Source organism: Molothrus aeneus, chromosome 7, assembly GCF_037042795.1.
Source record: "Molothrus aeneus isolate 106 chromosome 7, BPBGC_Maene_1.0, whole genome shotgun sequence".
In the NCBI taxonomy this organism is placed as follows: Eukaryota; Metazoa; Chordata; class Aves; order Passeriformes; family Icteridae; genus Molothrus; species Molothrus aeneus.
Window position 1 is genome coordinate 8107473 of NC_089652.1, and position 19018 is coordinate 8126490.

The window sequence follows — 19018 nt, forward strand, 5'->3', positions numbered from 1 at the left end:
CCAAGATCCCCACAAAATATCTGCTTTCCTTCATTCTCTCTTTCTTCTCTAAGTTCATCATCTGCTTTATGCAGTATTCATGAATAAGGGCAATGATATTAAAAAAAAAGCCCCAGATTTATTTTACTCTCTCAAAAAGGAATCAAGTATTTTTTCCCACTTGCATAGTGCTCTGTTTCTTTCATGTTAGTATTTAACTTTTTTAATTAGTTTTAAAGTATCCATCATTTTTTCTGAATATTCATTTAGATCTTACAAACTACTCAAAAATATCTTTTATCCCTTCATAAGGCAGGCATATAGGTTGCAAACTCTCTATCCAAACCCACCAACTCCACATAATGATCCTTCAGCTCACCATTACTTCACCTGCTCATTAACTACTGTAAGCTCTAAACATCCCTTACGATGACTAAGAACTGCTCTGTATCTTTAGATAATGTTTGATTTAAATAACCAATTCCAGCTCACAGATGATAACTTTATTAGAGCTTCTGTAAAATAGGGTTTCTCAGAAAAAATTTTTCTCTTTAACAATAAATGTAGTCTAGACAGGATCCTTGTATTTTGACTGTACCTCAGGTTTCCAAATGCTTAGCAGCTAGTACTCCAACTGGTTTTCACAACCCACAAATCTCAGATATATTCTTAATTCATGTAAAAAGTAACTTGAATAACTTCTAGGAAGGAAAAATGGTCAGTGCACACAAAGAAAACCCAGTGCAATAGAGATTACTATAAATACACACCAACTGTCTGTGCAGCAGAGTGTGTGCAATGTGTCTTGAACACAGCTTGAGCAGATTAGAGACCTTATTAATGCAATGGAGATTGAAAACTTTCTAGAAGTGCCAGCAAATTACTGCTTACGTGAAGCTTAGTACACTGACAGGAATTTTCACCTGTGAAATTTAGGAGAGATTGTGGGCAACTCGATGGAGACAAGGAGAAGGAGTCTTAGTCCAAGACTGAGATCTGGAAGATCTGCCTGCTCATTTGTTCATATTTTTTACTAGAGTGAACTTAGACGAATCCCAAATCAACTGTGAATCCTTTCCATTGAGCTCTTAACTTGCATTACTGATGATACCAAATAGGGGCTTGGAACACAGAGACCCCAAAACGTTGTGCACAGCAGTTTTGAAAAACTTGAAGATTTGGAGGGTGAGGTAATGACTGTAAACATATGACATACCATGATAACACTGCATTGTGTTTAACTCCACAAGCCGAGTCCCCTAGCACAGTACACAAACAGTGTGTGAAGAGCAGAGCAGGTCTAAAGGGAAGGATAGATGTACTTACTCTTGCCCCATCATTGCCAGCTGTACCTTCAGCACCTTTCTCACCTACGCCGCCCTATGGAAAACACCCAGAAAGTCCCAGTTATGGCACTGAATGCTGAGTAAGTCATACCCTGGAATAACTTCGGTGTTAAGGGACAGGTCATGCTACTCAAGAGGACAGCAATAAATACACTTACTCTATCACCCTTAGGGCCAGGTGTTCCAGCAATCCCTCTCTCTCCAGGCATGCCCTGAAGGCCTGGTGGTCCTGGATCTCCAGGTGTCCCACTAGGGCCTGGGCTTCCCTGGAACAAAAGACAAGTTGTTGCCTATTCATCTGAGAAGCATCTTTGTCTCCAGGCTGCAGAACATGTTGTGCCTGTGTTGAAGTCTCTGGGGTACAGTTTTAAGTAATAATTTTATCTGAAATTTGGACTTTATTCACATCCAAATACTTTTCTTTTCCCATTGTGTTACTCAGGAAGTTCAACTGTAATACCGTAGTTCTTCCAAATACATTAATATTTAATCAGTGCATACCAGAGATAAAAATAGACAAAAAAAGAAGCTTGAGAATTGATGTCACATAGGTTTAGTATAGAAACTAGGTACAGGTAGAAGTTGCCAGGGGCAGACATGCTCATGTCTATTACAGGTCTCACATAACTAGAGGCACTCTCTGCTTGACCTGACTTTGCTGGCCCAGTCACATCCACAGCAGATACATGCATGCAGGCATGAAGCTTTCAGCATTTCCTTTTAACTGCTTAGCCCTGCCAAGTGTCTTTGTGTAAACTGGCATGGCTCTTACACCATTGCTAGAAGGTTTTCTGCAGTTCAGAAATGGCTTTGCCCAGTTCTACTGTGAATTCTCAACATTTAAGTACGTTGCAAGTCTTTAATATTGTTATAACTGGAATTGTGTGTCCTTCCTTATACAACAGAGATGCCTTCATATTTATAATTGAAAATCTCTCTTATGTTCATGCAAATGATCAAAATTATACATCACATCACTGCAGCAATGCAAATCTCTACTCAGTTTACCTTTGGGCCATCAGGACCATGGCCTCCAGCCATCCCCTTTTCACCCTGGAGACCTGAGACACCTGGTTCTCCCCTTTCCCCTGGATTGCCACGTTCTCCCTACAAAATGGAAGATTGTAATTTATTTACAAGGCAGGGTAGAATTAGGTAAAATCCTAAATACACCATAAATGCAGCAGAGCCTGTGAAAAAATTCTAGGAGAACTGATTAAATAAAAACTAGCTTTATGCTTTTGCTGTTAGACATGGGGAAAATATGTTGCTCAGCAAACTAAAAACTCTCAATTTACAGCATAAACCAAATCATTTAGCAGTTAGTACTCAACACCACTTCAGGAGCTTCAAAATTATTAAAGGTGGTAGATCTTACAGAAACCAGCTTAAAACACATCCATATTTAAAACCATTTTGTTCATTTTGTTGGTGGGGGAAAAGGTCAAATACTGACTTCAGCTGTTAAAGTCTATGGCATGCATCAACTTCCAACCTCAGAGAACTGTTATGAATATTTAAACTCTGAAAGAAAACACTTACCCTGGGGCCCAATGGACCAACAGCTCCAGGGTCTCCAGGCACGCCCTAAAAACAAAAATTCACCATTAGAATGAAGTCACTATTCATAATTTTATAGTTATGGAAATTAGAGACAAACATTTTTATTTCCAAAGTACTGTGAATGTAGATGGCCAGTTCTAAATCCTATCTGTCAATGACAAGAGGTGATAGTGCAGCTCAGTCCAAGAACACAGATTCTCATCATTATTTTATGCCAAAGCAGTAATTAGCTTGCAGACTACATCAATCAGTAAGTATTTTGAAACAGAGTGGGAAATTCAATTAGAGAGAGAAGAAAACATAAAATTACTTTATAAATTGTATTTTTAATATTATGTTACACATACATTACCTGATCACCTGGCTTTCCTCCCTCACCTGGAGGACCTGGTGGACCAGGCAAGCCCTGTAAAAAGTAAATAAAATGGTCACTAATATGATAGAAAGTTATGTAAATCCAGACTTAACTAGGACACCAAGATCATGAATGTTGCTGTACACTCAGTACAAGAGCACACTCTCAAGCATTCTCAAAGGAAAGAGTTGCATGAATATTTCACCAAAGTGCTTCCCCCTCTCTAAATCAGATACCAGCCCTTCCTTAACATTTGCAGGACATCTCAGCCCTAGAAGTAAAGTTATCTATAAAAAGATATTGATTTAATTAATACTTCATTATCAAGTCAATTATTTTGCTACATATTTGGAACCTTTTTGGAAAATCTTCAAATTAAAACTGATTGACATCAAAGGTCCTTTCAAGGGATACAGAGCTGGTGTTTAAGCCTTTGCCAGTTTGGTTTAGTGCACAGCTGATATGAAACTTATGGATCATTAATTATTCTGAATATCCTTGCCTTAGTTCTGAAGTTATATTATGCATCATTTGATTGAATTTTTTCCAATTTAAGTTGATAAAGACATGGCTGTTTATTTTTTAAATTAAAAAAAATTAAAAATGGATGCACATACCTGAAACCCTGTAGGACCTGGAGGGCCTTGTTCTCCTCTTTCTCCTGCCAGACCCTACACAAAAGAAAGTAATAAGTAAACAGAAGAGAAATACAGGCAGGCTCCACAATTTTTTCTTTTCTCTGAATATGCATATTTTCAATTAGGTATTTATTCACTATACATTTTTACTTATCCCAGGACAAGATAGCCTATCTAAAAAGATGTAATAAGATGTGTATAATTTCTTTTAAACCCTTCCCCTAAAGGTTCTCTGGTAACAGGAAAACATTCAGTTCCATTAAAACCAAGAAAGATATGAAAATTAACTATGATAATTTTTTACTCTTTGCACTATTTTTTGTAATGGTTAGTAAAAGGAATTAGACTACAAAGATATATATTTTAATACAAAGCTGGCAATTTTTCTAGGACAATTTTTCTTTAAATGTTCTTGGAATTTTTTGCTTGGAATCAGCAACTGGCATGAAGATTGATAAGAATAGAAGCCAAAAGAGGAGTGAGTAGATAGAGTACCAGGCAGGCAGGCAGAGAGGTAAAAACTGACTTACTGGTGGGCCAACAGGACCAGAAGGGCCAACTTCACCATCTTTACCAGGAGCTCCCTACATTAAAATGACAGGGGAAAAAATCTTGTGTAGTGAACACACATAACAGAAACGCACCATTTTCCGTAAACACTGCAAATAACATCTACACTCACTCTCTGTCCTGGGACTCCTGCATTGCCTGCTTCTCCAGGCTTTCCAGGATCACCCTAAATTGCAGAAATAAAAATGACCAGGTTTAGATATTTTTCACCCATAAAATATACAAAAGTGGGTAAAGTCAAAAAGGGATTGCCATACTCACACTACCACCCTTTGGCCCAGGAAGGCCCATGCTGCCTGGCTGGCCTCTGATTCCTATGGAACCTGCTGGGCCTGGACGTCCATCTTCCCCAGGAGCACCCTGCAGAGATAAAGCATTTCCCACATTAAATTCTAAATATATTTATTCCTATTTATTCATATGAATTTATTAATCCCAAGAAAATTCTTGTATTTATAAAAATATAACATTAACCTGGCTTGGGGCTTCACTTATTAGTCAAAATGTCTTTACAGCAGATATAACAATAGGCATACTGGTGGATTTAACCAAATGCTATGCAGTTATTAGAACTGAATCGTGTACAAATAATTTATTGTGTCCTTAAAGCAACAACTAGGAAAATATTTAGTTCAAACATTTATCAATGATGCAGCAGCAGGTAAGCAAGAGACACTGTGATACAGACAAAACTAAACAAATGTTATTGGTACTAATTCCTAATTTTGAAGTTAGGAATGTAAAGTGAACTATCAAAAGAGAAGAGCCTTAATAAATAAAGAAAACTCATGTTAATAAAGGCAATTTCAGTGAGATGGGACCTTTGAATTACTGTGACATTAACTGAAGAGACTAATTTTTGTCACTTACCAAGGGGCCAAGTTTTCCTTCAGGGCCTTGAACACCTGGATTTCCTGTCAAACCCTAAAAGCAGGAATAGTATTGGTGTTAGGTCTATAATTCTATAATAATCAAGAAACATTAAAAAATCCCAAAGAAATGCTTTATTACTGCTATAGCACAAACTTCTCCATGTTAAAGGTCTTCATTCTTTTATTCACTTTACAGTTTCATCCCTCACTGTCTTTGATTTTTCTTCTTCCTATTCTTTCTTGCTTTACACCTCTTGAGCTTCTCACAGGCTCATCTTTATTTCTGCCATGATCTAGATCACATTTTACTGCTCCTTTTATCCCCTTTTTCTGATATTTTGAATTGTCCTCCAATAATTTTCCTGAAAAAAAATCTCTAGGTGATATGTACCACTCAATCTTCTATGGAACGATCACCAAGTCAATGAAGGTTGGCCTTCAATCCATGTTCCCTGTGGCAACTGTGCTTTACAAACACACATCCTTCCTTTGCATCAGCTGTTCTCAATCAGGGCTATTTCTCCTTTTGCTAAGAAAAAACCTGTTCTTCCCACCATTGGCAGGAAATAAAGACAGGTCTCTTGGCCTTTAGCCCCACTGTCTGCCCTTGCATAACAGTTTCTGAATTCCCCAGCATTCACTGCTGCCTTTGGAAAATGAAAGGCACCACAGTTTATAGGGTTTATGCTGCTAGCAGTCCCTTACCCTTGCACCTGGAAGGCCAGGCTCACCAGGACGTCCAGGATCTCCCTGACCTCCTTTAGGTCCAGAAGATCCTGCTGGACCACGCTCTCCTTGGGCTCCCTAAAAAGACACAAGTGAGCTACTAGTTAACAGCTAGAACAGTGACAGAAGAGCAGGTGAAATAAAACATTATGTTCTATTAAGGACCTATTTTTGCAAACAAAGTTACAAATCATTAATATTTTTACCATTATTAGTTTCCTAATTATTATTTTTCTCCCCAAAATTATTGCTTAAATGTTTATCTTCCTTAAAGCAAGTTTATATAAGCATTTTAGAATCCTTGTATTTTTACCAAGAAGGTAGGAATTTACAGAAGTACTAGACAAATGCCTATATGAGTCACTTCCCTGGAAGTGTTAGAGCAGTTAGGAAAGCCAGGTAAACCCATCTTTTTAAGGGACAAGTCTAGAAAATCACACCACACACAAAGAATAGGCAATTTTTCACAGAGCCCTCTCCTACACAGTAATACATAAAGAATATAGGAGTAGAACAGGTCAATCCTTCACTGTGCATATTTCTACACAAGGGAGCTTTAAGCCAGGGACAAGCAAGCACAGCTGAACATCATGGGAACTGAAAGTGACTTTTCCCAAAAAATTTTTGTCTCAAAACATTCAGATCCCCTTTTAGCATTTGTAAATTGGATCTGCCTGTTTGCCCAGAAGCAGAAATTTTTAATGGAACACTTCCCTTTTATATGTCTATATATATGAAGATTTAACAAACTACACAATAAATGATGGAAACTTCAATTTAATTTACCTTTGGTCCAGGCAAGCCATCAGAACCTGGGAAACCACGGTTACCAGGAGCACCCTAGGAAAAGCAGTAGGTATGAGACAATTATCTTAATTTTTACATAGGTTATCACAAATAAAGGGCCAGATTTGTGGATTGAAGATTCAGTTCATTTCCTTACAATTTTCTTACTTCAGTACTTTAACGTGGGGAGTGCGGGTGAGTTTATGACTTAAGAATGGTAAAAACATCAGTGTCTCATTCATGCATGCTGGACAGCTCCTTCTGTGTGAACAGCCTCATGGAAAGCCAAGATGAGCAGTTGTACAGGTGTAGGAAAAAGTCTGTAATGAACTTGTCCTATCTCCATCCTTTCTCCTCCCATACTATCCTGGGCACTGAATCTCCACAAAAAAGTATCCAGTGTGAAAAAATAACACATAGTAGTAACTACTGTTAGGAAAATAAGGTTTGACTACATACACAATCAAGCTGTAAGAACATCCATGGATAGGTCAAAAGGTTTTTCAGCTTAGCAGTGCATCTCTTAAAATATATTATTCCTGTAGATTTCTTACCCTCTCTCCAACAGGACCTGGTGGACCTACTGACCCTGGATCACCTCGAGGGCCTCTTTTCCCTTCTTCACCTATGGGCCCAATGGGACCCTGGGGACCTTGTGGGCCCTAGTGAGAATAAAATATTCTTTTAAAAAACATTGTTAAGCTCACCATTTCTCAGGCATATTGAAACAGACTCTCTTCTGGACACTATAAACATTTTTCCAAATAAAGGAGAAGAAAATAGTTATGTCTTGGATCAGTTAAAAATAACAGCTTTTCAGCATCTGTTTTTCTCTTTTGCAATGTTTATAAGCTAATAAACTGTAATTCTGCAGATGGGCCGGACACTGCTTCTTATAATCACCCACTATAATTTGTATTTTTTCAAGCTTTAAAGGAGTCAAAATCCAGTGAGACTAATAGAAATTTTCAAAGGAGAAGCCAGTTGTGAAGAAACTGTTACTTCACCTCTATATTTTTGTCAGTTAATACATGATTAATATATACATAATAAATGATTATTTAATTGGTGAGAAAGAAAAGCTGAAGACTGGTTGATAAACCAACTCAAACTCTGCATGGTTGGTTATCTCCCAAAAATTACATAGTTATAAGCCTCTGTGTTTCCTCTTCATCTTAAAAAGCATATGGAGACTTACAGGTTCACCTTTGGGTCCTGCTTCTCCCTTGAAACCTGGGACACCAGGGTCTCCCTGAAAACAAACATATGAATAGCACCAGTAAAGTTAAAAGTCTGCATAAACCACTTCACTTTGTATTATGCCATAAAACAAACATTTCCTAGCTAAGTGACTAATTGTAGGTAGTATAATATGATGCTTATAATGGTTTTTCTTCACCTTTATTATGCTTGTTTATTATTATGCTATATAAAAAAAAAACTTAAATAAATCTCTTTTCTGAGGTTTTTAAAGACACACTTCTTTTTGAAAGAAGTAGTTGTATTTTGGATACACAGCAGATTCACAGGATCTGAGTATGCTACTGCTGTATTTAAGGAAGCCCACTGCTAATCCCTGTTCCATGGAGTGACACGTGCCAGGCACTACAATTCCCAAAGGGACAAAGACCCCGTTACCGGCTGGCCTCGAATCCCAGGGGGGCCGGTGCTGCCCTGTGGTCCTGGGGAACCAGGGGGGCCTGATAATCCAGGGGGGCCTCCAGTGCCTGGAGATCCCTACAAATACAAACAGGAAGCACAGTAAGGAAATGCAATCAAAATAAGGAAATACAATAAATTAACTTACACAATTTCTTCAACAGGAAATATGATTACTTACAGTAGGGCCTTTTGCACCAGGGGAACCATCTGTCCCTTCAGCACCCTAAAGATAAGGTATCAATCATTAGAAATAATTTTAATGAGATGGGCATCAATCACAAAAGCAGAAGATAGTTATTTTATCCACTTTACAAGACCAGAAAATAAAGGCTATTAAATAAATATAGCAGCATACACAAATGCCAAAAAGAGCAATAAAGCATGCAAGTTAAAGTAATTTTTAATGCTGAAGATCTTATGTTTAAGCTTAAGTTTTAAATTCTTTGAGGATTGAGAGTGTATTGAGATTGTGCAACTTTCAGTTTTCCAACTTGTAATAAAACAACAAATAGTTATTGTCAATAAAAAAAGCACAAAACCAATGAATGAGACCTCTTTTCCTTGGGAAAAGGACAGAGTTTTACTCAAATGAGACCTCTTTTCCTTGGGAAAAGGAAAAGAGGTCTCATTTGAGTAAAACTCTGTCAGGGCACTAAAAACCCCCATAAACAGATGAATATGCACAGGCTGAGCACTGAGGAACTCAATTCAATGTACTTACAGGAAGACCTTGTGACCCAGCTGGGCCCTGAGGACCCGTTTCACCTCTTTGTCCTTGAGGACCTTCAGGACCTCGAGGACCTGTTGGACCTGCTTCACCCTAGGATTCCACATGAGAAAACAACTTCAGATTATTTTGCTCTAAAATGCAGCACTACAAAGTAATTCAAGAGGAATACTGAACTTATAACAGAAAAATAATTCATGTTTGAAATAGTTTATTACCCTTAAAATGAAATTTTGCTTACCTAATTTTGCTTCTATTACTTTTAGGTGAATGAGAACATTAAAAGTATAGACAGGATTTTTTCTCAGTGTATACAAGACAAGGAAACTCTGCAGAAAAGCAGCACTATCCAGGAGTCCAAATAAGATCAAGAACAGACCTGTCTCTCTAAAATCCCACTAAGTGTCTGTAATTTTACAAGTTTTTTCTGCCTTCATTAACAGCAAGGCTGTTGAGATTTAGATATGGTAACACATCTGAGATTGGTTGATTTGGTTTGTTTGTTTGTTTGGGGGTTTTTTTGCACAGCACAGATGAACTCACTGTTACACAACAGTGTACATTAAATACCAATCCAGATACATTAAATATCAAATCCCTGTAAGATTAGACTGGATGATAAAAAATTCCTCCCAGAATCTTCATTGAATTTTAATTCTATATAGGAAATATGCCTTTTGGATCTGATGGCTATTAATGTCACATCTTCATAAAACAAATCTACATCTTCGTTGTATAATCTGCTGAGCTTTTATGAGTTCAACTATTCCAATTTTACATCATCTGATGATCAAACTGAAGGTAACTTCTCCTTTTCAAAAGCTCTAAGTGATTCATCATGTGACAGCTTTTTAAACATTTCCTTAGGTAAAATGCTGAGCCATACTAAAACATTTTATGACATGCACTACAAGGGCTACCATTTAACTGTACACTCCTCTTGTCTAGACTGTGCTTTTTCCAAGAAAGGTTGGAACAGATGATCCTAGAGGTCCCCTTGTAACCTGCTATTCTATGACTCTATGATTAAGTTGATACTGTTATTAAGACTTGTTTCCAAACAGTGTCATGAATCTTGCCAGCTTCACAACAACACAAAAACATCTGCTGATCTTGGCTACCTGACCAATTCTTGTATAACATTTTCTTATCATGGATGCAGGGCATATATAAGAAGTCTAAGGAAACTGTATGAGTTGTCTTTTCTATCTCTGAAGACATTGGCCTCAAGGCTAAGAAGCAAAACAAAAAAAAAAACAAAAGAGAGCGCTTTCTTCCAAAGCGAGAGAAGGAAGGAAGTGCCACAAAGACAGTGCTACAACAAGTGAAAAGTTTTCATGCCAATCACTCCGAGCCACAATAGGTAGTACCTGTAATTTGCTCTTTTGTGATGAGCTGCACATTTCTTTGGGGGTTCAGGCATTTCCCCCTTACCAGTCTAGATCATCTCAAAAACTGTTCTTGGCCAAAACTAGCAGTTCCAGAGCTAGAAGGTCCTGCCTCCATATTGTCTTCAACTTGCCCTCACAACCTCACTTCTATCAATGTATCTTGCTATTCTTTGAATATTCTGGACAAGATTCCTGAAGCACAGCATGGCAGTCATCTTTTAATCACCTCCTGACATGAGCAAATGGGAAAGCAAAGTGTCTTAACAGTGGTGAATTGCAATTGCTTCATTTGGCTTTGGGTTTTATCTTCTGTCTGAAGGTCTTAACTAAGACTGATTTCACAACAGCTCCTGGGGATCTGTGCACATGTCAGCCTGAGCTCTGTGCAGTCTACTACACATTTTTAGTTGTGTGTTGTTAGACATTTTAAAAAGACACTTTCATTTTTTTTTTTACCTTTAGGCCAGGAATACCAGGAAAACCTGGAGATCCAGTTATACCAAGTGGTCCCTAGAAAAGACAGACACAAAGCTGTAATTCAGTGATTTAGATTACACAGATTAGTATCCCATCACTGGGTAAATGTGGGTCGAGAATTACCTGTATTTTTTAGGCATAAAACATTTGGTTATAACAAAACCAGAATAACTATAAATATCAGGTTTTTAAGCAATATATATACATTTTATGGAATTATGGTGCAGTTCTTTAACAATGTGTTTGCTGACTTCAGCAAAGCTACAGCTCTTGATTCACCTATTAATGCCTGAATTGCAATGTACACAATCCACGGTGAACAATTATAGAATTAAGATTCCTAAACACACAGGCAAATTCATTTGAAAGCTGTAAAACACAGACTTTGTATCAAAATTTCAGGGCTAGAGAGACAAAGATGTTTCGATTTCCATAATGTCTCTTGTGGTGTACAAGACATTCAAGAGAACTTTCTACTGTATTGCAAAGGCTTGGGAGGGCGGCACACAGTGGTTATCAATACTCACTGCAACACTGGTCCCAGATAATTCCTCTTTATCTTTTCCTGATTTTCTGTCTTGTTGTAAAATATGATTCGTACTGAGAAAAAATGTTCTGTGTAATAAAGCTCTCCTGACAAACTTAATCAGAACAATCTGTCCCACTGAGCATTAATTACAGACAACATTTCTGCCATGACCTTACACTGGATTTCTACAGAAATGATGCAACAGCTCACCAAGTATATTTTTGAAAACCTATGTCCCAGTTTATTGGATCACAAATAATGTCTGCCAAATTCCTCTCTTGTTGCAGGAAGAGTTCCAGGATTAAGCTGTACCACTGCACTGACCCAAATAACAACACATTTCAGTAACACTTTCTCCAGTGAGAAACATTAAGGATGAGTATCTCCCTTGGGACACTTGATGGGATTTTCCAAAAATATTAGCCAACCACTTATCATGTACAGTGAAGCTGAGTTCACATTTTATGCCAAAGAAAAATTACAAGGTTTGTGTCATACCTCACAGCTTGCCACCCAGCTTCCTTTAACTGTGTAGTTTAAATACTGAAAAAAATATTTTCTTTGTTTGAAAGGTTTTCCTAACAACTTACCTTTCCTTCATGATACACTAAATAATTGAGTTTTGTAGCTTTTAGGCATTTACACTCATCTTTTGAGCTTCTATTACAGTTAATTATTTCTCAATGAAGTGTTTAATAAAACAGTCTGTTCATTACGATGACACAGGTAAGTGTATTTTTCTCAGAACTTTTTCAAGTAAATAACAAGTATGCACAAAATGAAATTCTAACTGCAAGTAGGTGTGGTTTAGGGTTTTGAGGGTTTTTTTTTGTGCAGTGCTTTTGGGATGTTTGTTTTGGTTGTTGGTCTTTGGTTTTTTCTAAGCTGAACATCACAAAATGGTTAAGGCTGACTACATCAATGGGTAGAAGCTGTTATCCATATCCTACAAGTGATGCTTTCAGAAAAAAAAAGCAAACATAAATACCACATTTTTAAAGTGGAAGTTGGCCTTGCACAAATAGTACAAAACCATCACCAGTTTTCACATGCAAAAGCAACACAAAATTAACTGTATGTGAGAAACACTCCTGACTCATGTGAATTCACACAAATGTATTCTGCAAATGCAGAGAGATTGGACTGTGGGATCAACACCAACATTCCTACACTGACAGTCTAAGTGTAAACAGCCATGTCTTCCTCTGCAGCCCTGCTGCCATGGTGGGAGAACTTCAACAGCCCTGAAAGCCAGGCTTTCTCAGCTTGGCAGACATTCAGACACAGGCCTCTGTCCTTCAGTTCAAAAAGTGACTGTCCTTAATTAAAAGTCCCTTTTATACATTTGGTAATGGAACAATTGCAGGGAGCAAGTTGTGCTATCAGTGAGTGCCTTTCTTCTTGCTGACAACAAGCCTCATTTGCCAGCTTTGCAAGTGAAGGAAGATAACATTCAATTATGAACTGCTTTAGATTGCAGTGCATGGACTTGGGCCACTTTCCTCCCCACCATATGGGCTCCATAAGAGCAGCAGAGCATCACCTCCCCAGGAGAGGCTATGGCCAACTCCTCTGCAAATTAAAACCTTTAGATGAAGTAAACTACAGAGAAAAATTTTGCAGAGGGCAGCACTAAAACTAAAATGAGTAGAACTAGGAATCATTCTCAGATAATTAATTCCAGATGCACTTAACTGATACCAGCAACTGCCAACATTTTTTTTTTTTTTGGTAGTGTCAAAAGGCAAGTGGAAATATAGAGTGAAAAAGTGGTTGATTGAGAACCAGTCACTTACCATTGGGCCAGGCTTCCCAGGCATACCATGCTGGCCACGTCCACCCTAGACAGGAAAATAGAAAACACAGAGTATTTGCAAGAACTCTACCTATTTTTTAATTATTTACTGTCAGCATTTGTGATAAAACTGTATATACTAAGGTGATTGAAGAAACGATGGATTGCACATTCCTCCAAACACTGGCATGGAAAACTTCTGGAAGAAATTATTCTCCCATTTGAGTTAATGGATTTCTCTGTTTTCAGAAAGGACAATATTTTGAGAGTGTCATTGTATGGGGCACGTGACACATGAAGTGGATCATATAAAAGTCAGGGGAGAAATGCCAGAAAAACAATACTTGACACTGGATATAAAAGCAGCAGGATGAAAGTTCTAATTCAAATATGATCTCATGTCAAGGATAATCCCTCTTTTTGCTGAAAATCAAAATATTTTTAAGAAGATAGCCTTATTATTTGAAATTAAATTTTTAGATTTCATCTAAATTGAAATCTGAATTAAAAGACTTAATCTTGACTTTAATTTTAAACCTTTTTCCAGATAAAACTGAAACATTATTTCCTGTTCAGTAATTTTTGCTGAAAAGAATCTCTCACAAGAAATCCAATAGAAACATAGAAGACATTTTTATATCCCAGAAAATCGTGCTGTGAGGGTATTTGGACTCATGGGAAGCTCTGCTATGAGAAGCTACCATATAGTTACCACTCTCATTTTAAAAGTGTTTTTAACTTTTAAAATTTATGGAACAGATCTCACCCCACAAAACTGCTCAGCCCTTACTTTCTTAAGCTATAGCAGAGCTCACAACATAAGTGACTGGCAAGTCACATGAACCAACACTTTCAGGCTCAGAGATTTAAATTTAAGTTAACAAGAGAGGATTAACAAGAGAGAAGGAAGATTCTACTTACAGGGGCACCCTGTGGTCCAATTCGTCCTCTTTCTCCTGGCATTCCCCTAGGTCCCTTGAAGAAAGATCAAAAAGTGCATTATTCAGGAGGTCATCATGTCAGAATTAAAAAAGGGTTGTTTTTTTCACCCCACAGGAGTAAGTTATCTTGTCCTACAGCAGAAAAGAAGTAGCAGCTCATAAAAATCCTTACAGCTTCACAGGCTTGCCCAGTGGAAATTTAACAAACTGTAATTTCTGGTTTTCCATTCTAACAGTATTTCCAGTTTTAAACACATTAGAATAAATTCTTTATATACTTACCAGTGACAATAATGCAACTTCTTTCACTAAATCTCATTCACAAATTAGATTCCACTTCAGGGATATTAAATTCTACACACAACATAGCGCTTCACAGAGAGATGCCATTATCTGATATCAGAAAGAGGCTTTATTTCCAGGAGCACTGCTGAGAGTCAATTTTTGTCATGTAACACTACTCATGCATATTCAGTTTCCAAAACTACATGTGAATGAAAAGTATTCTAAAAAAAAGTTTCTCCATTTCACTTCCAGGTCATGCATACTTACCCTCACCATAACCTCCAAAACCCTCTGACCATGGTTTTCTTAGCCAGTTCATTCCTGATCTAAATTACTCCAGTTCTACTTCAGGGCAACCCAAGCCAGTATTTCTCATGTTGAAATCACTCCACATGAGGCATCAACATGCAAAAACACTATCACCCTACACTTACATGAGCTGGGAAACCATCACCACACCTACAGCCAAGTCTCTGCTGAGCCTTCAGACTTAGCATTATTACCTATGTCTGTGAATGGAGGGAAGGAACACCTCACAGTGGACCAAATTCACTGTCAGAGTAACAGAAACCAAGCGTTCATGAAGAGAAAGTTCAGCTCCATGAGCTCAGATACAAATATCAAAGCCCTGCAATTCCCACTACCAGTAGTGTTGACAATCACTTCTGCAACACCCAATGCATGTGACACTCACTAGAGGACCAGTTGGACCCATGGCTCCCGTTGGTCCAGACTCTCCCTAGAAAAAGAAATGAAATTATTAGAGAAATGGGTGAAAGGAAAATGGAGTCACATCTCACCCCTGTCCTCTGTGCTTATGATGGACCTCAGGGGCAGGTTTGCACAGGTACCTGCATGCATCACACCTGGCAAGGACACTGCTCTCTACTCTGATGGAAATGCCATGTTTATGTGTTCTGAGTGTTTATGTGGTCTCTGCCAAGACTGCTGCTGTTGTTGTTCCATAGGAAATGGTTGGCAATCTTGGGAAAGAAACATTTTTTTACACAAACTCTCCTTAACTACTAATCTCACACTTAAATTTAGATTTTGGAAGATTCACTTCATTCACTACATTTTTAATCTAAAGGAATAATTCTCTCCCACATTCAATTATCACCTATGCCAGGCCAAAAATGTTTCAGCATCAGCACTGATGAAAGTGGAAAAGCCTGAAAAAGTGTTCTGTTCTCTTTTAAAACATCTTTTAACCTATCTTGAAAGGACTGACTCCAACTGGCTATCCTGCGTTACCACTGCTTTGATCTGAAGTTGTAAGAGTGGTGCAGTGCCAATGGAGATGAAAAATTCTGAGAATAAACTAATAAGATAGTCTGTTTGATTACAATACATCTCCTCTTCAGTGCCTGTTTCTTTTAAGCCAATCTATCACAATTTGAAAGAGAACAGCCAGGTTTTAGTTATGCATTGCTTTATTTGATTATAATAAAAAATGTTCAACTTGGTCCCATAGAGCCAACAGGAACCATGAACTGTCCAAGTGGAGAACTGCAAGATGTGCATGGGGCCTTTATTAACAGACTTTGCTGTTCAGTATTACACACATGTCACAAATAGAGCACTCAGCTCACCCAGTGATCTCTCACAGGACTAAAGCAGCCCCAGCTGCAGCTGGGACTGGCACCTTTGAATTCTATCCCCCATATAAAGGTCAGAGGGGGTACAAAGCTGTGTTCAAAAGATCTCCTGCCTTTCAGGATTTTGGTACTACACAGAACATGCTTAATCATTTATTTGTTTTGGCCATAAAAATACCTTTGCTCCAGCTGCTCCAATTTCACCTTTTGGACCATCAAGGCCTTTCAATCCCTGTAAATTATAAAAAGATAAAGGAATTGTATTTATATATGTACACACAGAGAGCACTCCCACTATTATTGTTAAAGTAACTTGATATTAAAGTATTAAGAATGGATCTGAGGTGGTAAGAGTAAGAAAAGAAAAAAATAAAGAAGAAAAAAAACAGATGGAATAAAAGTTTTTAAACATTTCCTAAATGGAAACCATTTGTACAAGGTACATTTCCCTGGATTTGGTTTCCTTTTTAAAACAAAAAAGTTTTTTAAAAAAAATCCTAAAACAACAAGGAGGAGGCTCTGAGCCATAGGAAACCAATTTATTCCTCCCTGAAGTAAAATTCTGGCCAGAAAACTTGGTAATTTGTAATCACTCCATGTTGCAAACATATCCACCTCTCAAGTTCCCCACCCTAATGCAAGACTTGCCAACAAAGTGAGAGAACTGTCAGGTTTGCGCCTCCTGAAGCTTGGCAGGGCTCATGCAAGCTCCTTCCAGATTCCCAGAACATTTGAAATAGAGTAAAAAAGCACTGGAGCATGTAATACAAAGGTCAGCTTAAAGGGGAATTGTACTGATTTTCTGCAAGGTCCCCTTTCTCTCAAATGCCAGGATTTTTGCTGCAGCTGCCTCATCTGTAGCGTAGGCAAATTCTGCACAGATACAAAGAAAAATCTTCATTCTGAAACTGCCAGGAGACATCATCTATATCAGAGGGAAAACCTTGTCTCTTACCCGGTGACCCTTGAGACCTGGGAGACCAGGAGCACCAGGAAAGCCTCGAGGGCCCTAGGTATGAAAAAGAAAAAAAACAAATATAATCCTGATTCTGCAGATAAACCCAGGAATCATGGTCCTAAAAGGGATAAGGACAGCAGCAATACTAATATTGCTAACACTCCTTAATTTTCATCATAGTGAAGAACAGCATTTGAGCAGCTCACAGATGATACAGCCTTGAAGTTATTCTCAGCATTACACACATTTTCATTGACATTAAAAGCTTTATCATTTATATTGTTGTGTGATCAAAGTTCAAATTTCACAAAAATAATGAAATAAGATGAGTGGCAGGTCAAGTTTTGAGGGTTAATATGGACAAACATTACTTAGGCTGAGATCAAAATTCAGAGCAAACACTTAAAATGAATTAGATACTCAGACCTGCAAACTGTACCTGTTCTTTCTTTCAGAATATGTCAGTCCAAAAGCATGATAAACAACTGCTACCAAAACATATTTAGCAACTGAACCAAAGCTCTCTTGCAATTAGCTTCCTACCAAGTTTCTCTGGAAAGGCTAACAGAAGTGCCTTGTGTCAGAATATTGGCAATATGAATTCAGAGCAGAAATCTCAGATAACAACAGTTATCCTCTCAGCAACAAAGCAAACACCAACCTGGAGCCTAGGAGTGAGCTAAGACAAGGACTTCAGATACTGAATGGCAGAATTTTGCACCCATAATTAAAAGCAATACTGATGAGTCACATCACTATGAAGCAATAAGGAACCAGTATCATATGATGACATATGATTATTTTGCTAAAATTTCAATGATCATGCTCTTACTGGAGATCCTGGAAATCCAGGCTCACCGGTTTGTCCTGGTCTACCAGGTTCACCCTAAGGAAAGAGAAAAGAAAAGGAACTCATTAAAAGAGGAGATTTTAAAATGGACTTTGTGTATCATTCTTCCACTCAAACAAATGAAGACATCACATCAGTATTATGCACTCTCTTTGCTGAAACAATGTCAGTGACATAAGTCAACTGAATATGTGCCTAGCAAACGTGCATTAGACACATTAACTCACAAAGGGTTTTTAACCAAGAACTGGGAAAGGCTGAACCCACAATGTATCCCAGTCATCAGGAGATGGTGCTGCCACCTGGTTTTCCTGGGAATTAATGAGTCAACTTTAGGTCATCTTCTCACAGAGCATCAAATTGCTGTTATTTCCCACTGGAACAGCAATTTAAAACTACCTGCATTGTAGCTTGTGAGTCTCCTTCTGTTTAAATGTTTTAATATATGTATAATTTCATTCTAGGACAGTGACTATTTTCTGTGTATTGCAATAGGGAAAACAATATGGTGAAACCAACAAGTATGTTTTGAAGATGAATCAAAGCCCACCAGAGTCACAGCCAAATATTCCTTTACATGCATCAGTCAGTTCAAATATACCCAGGACACCAGAATGCAGAAGTATGAAAGGCTTCAGAAAAATAATTTCAGGTCAGAGAGAAGGCAAAGGGCTTCACAAATGCAATTAAAGACACCCAAACGAAGGAAATGGGGGAAGTTCTTAGAGCAGTGTCAAGATTTGACTTCCCTGCACTGAGAGTTAACTATTGCCAAGGATTCCTAACCTTGTACAATTTAATGGGAAGGTAGCTGTTACACAACTAATTTCTATACTAAAATGGCATCTGCAGTTTTCTAACTAATTTCCAAGCTATAAATTACAGTTAGATGGATTTTGTGTGATTTGCAAACAACTAACATACACCCACCAGTAAGCTACTGTTGAGCAGTATATATACACCCATACAA

At 37.9% G+C, this 19018-nt stretch overlaps 1 protein-coding gene across 1 annotated transcript in view; it reads right to left on the reverse strand.

Annotated features, from left to right (window-relative positions):
• The window catches only part of COL5A2 (collagen type V alpha 2 chain), a 98270-nt gene that overhangs the window by 16076 nt on the left and 63176 nt on the right, over window positions 1-19018 (reverse strand). The window contains exons 12-35 of the mRNA XM_066553142.1: window positions 18031-18084; window positions 17196-17249; window positions 16419-16472; window positions 15337-15381; window positions 14338-14391; window positions 13418-13462; window positions 11072-11125; window positions 9219-9317; window positions 8676-8720; window positions 8474-8572; window positions 8034-8087; window positions 7390-7497; window positions 6836-6889; window positions 6029-6127; window positions 5322-5375; window positions 4713-4811; window positions 4564-4617; window positions 4412-4465; window positions 3861-3914; window positions 3241-3294; window positions 2868-2912; window positions 2334-2432; window positions 1484-1591; window positions 1306-1359 (exon numbers count right to left, since the gene is read on the reverse strand). Of these exons, the coding sequence (XP_066409239.1) occupies window positions 1306-1359; window positions 1484-1591; window positions 2334-2432; window positions 2868-2912; window positions 3241-3294; window positions 3861-3914; window positions 4412-4465; window positions 4564-4617; window positions 4713-4811; window positions 5322-5375; window positions 6029-6127; window positions 6836-6889; window positions 7390-7497; window positions 8034-8087; window positions 8474-8572; window positions 8676-8720; window positions 9219-9317; window positions 11072-11125; window positions 13418-13462; window positions 14338-14391; window positions 15337-15381; window positions 16419-16472; window positions 17196-17249; window positions 18031-18084 (1593 nt within the window). The remainder of the gene's footprint in view (window positions 1-1305; window positions 1360-1483; window positions 1592-2333; window positions 2433-2867; window positions 2913-3240; window positions 3295-3860; window positions 3915-4411; window positions 4466-4563; window positions 4618-4712; window positions 4812-5321; window positions 5376-6028; window positions 6128-6835; window positions 6890-7389; window positions 7498-8033; window positions 8088-8473; window positions 8573-8675; window positions 8721-9218; window positions 9318-11071; window positions 11126-13417; window positions 13463-14337; window positions 14392-15336; window positions 15382-16418; window positions 16473-17195; window positions 17250-18030; window positions 18085-19018) is intronic.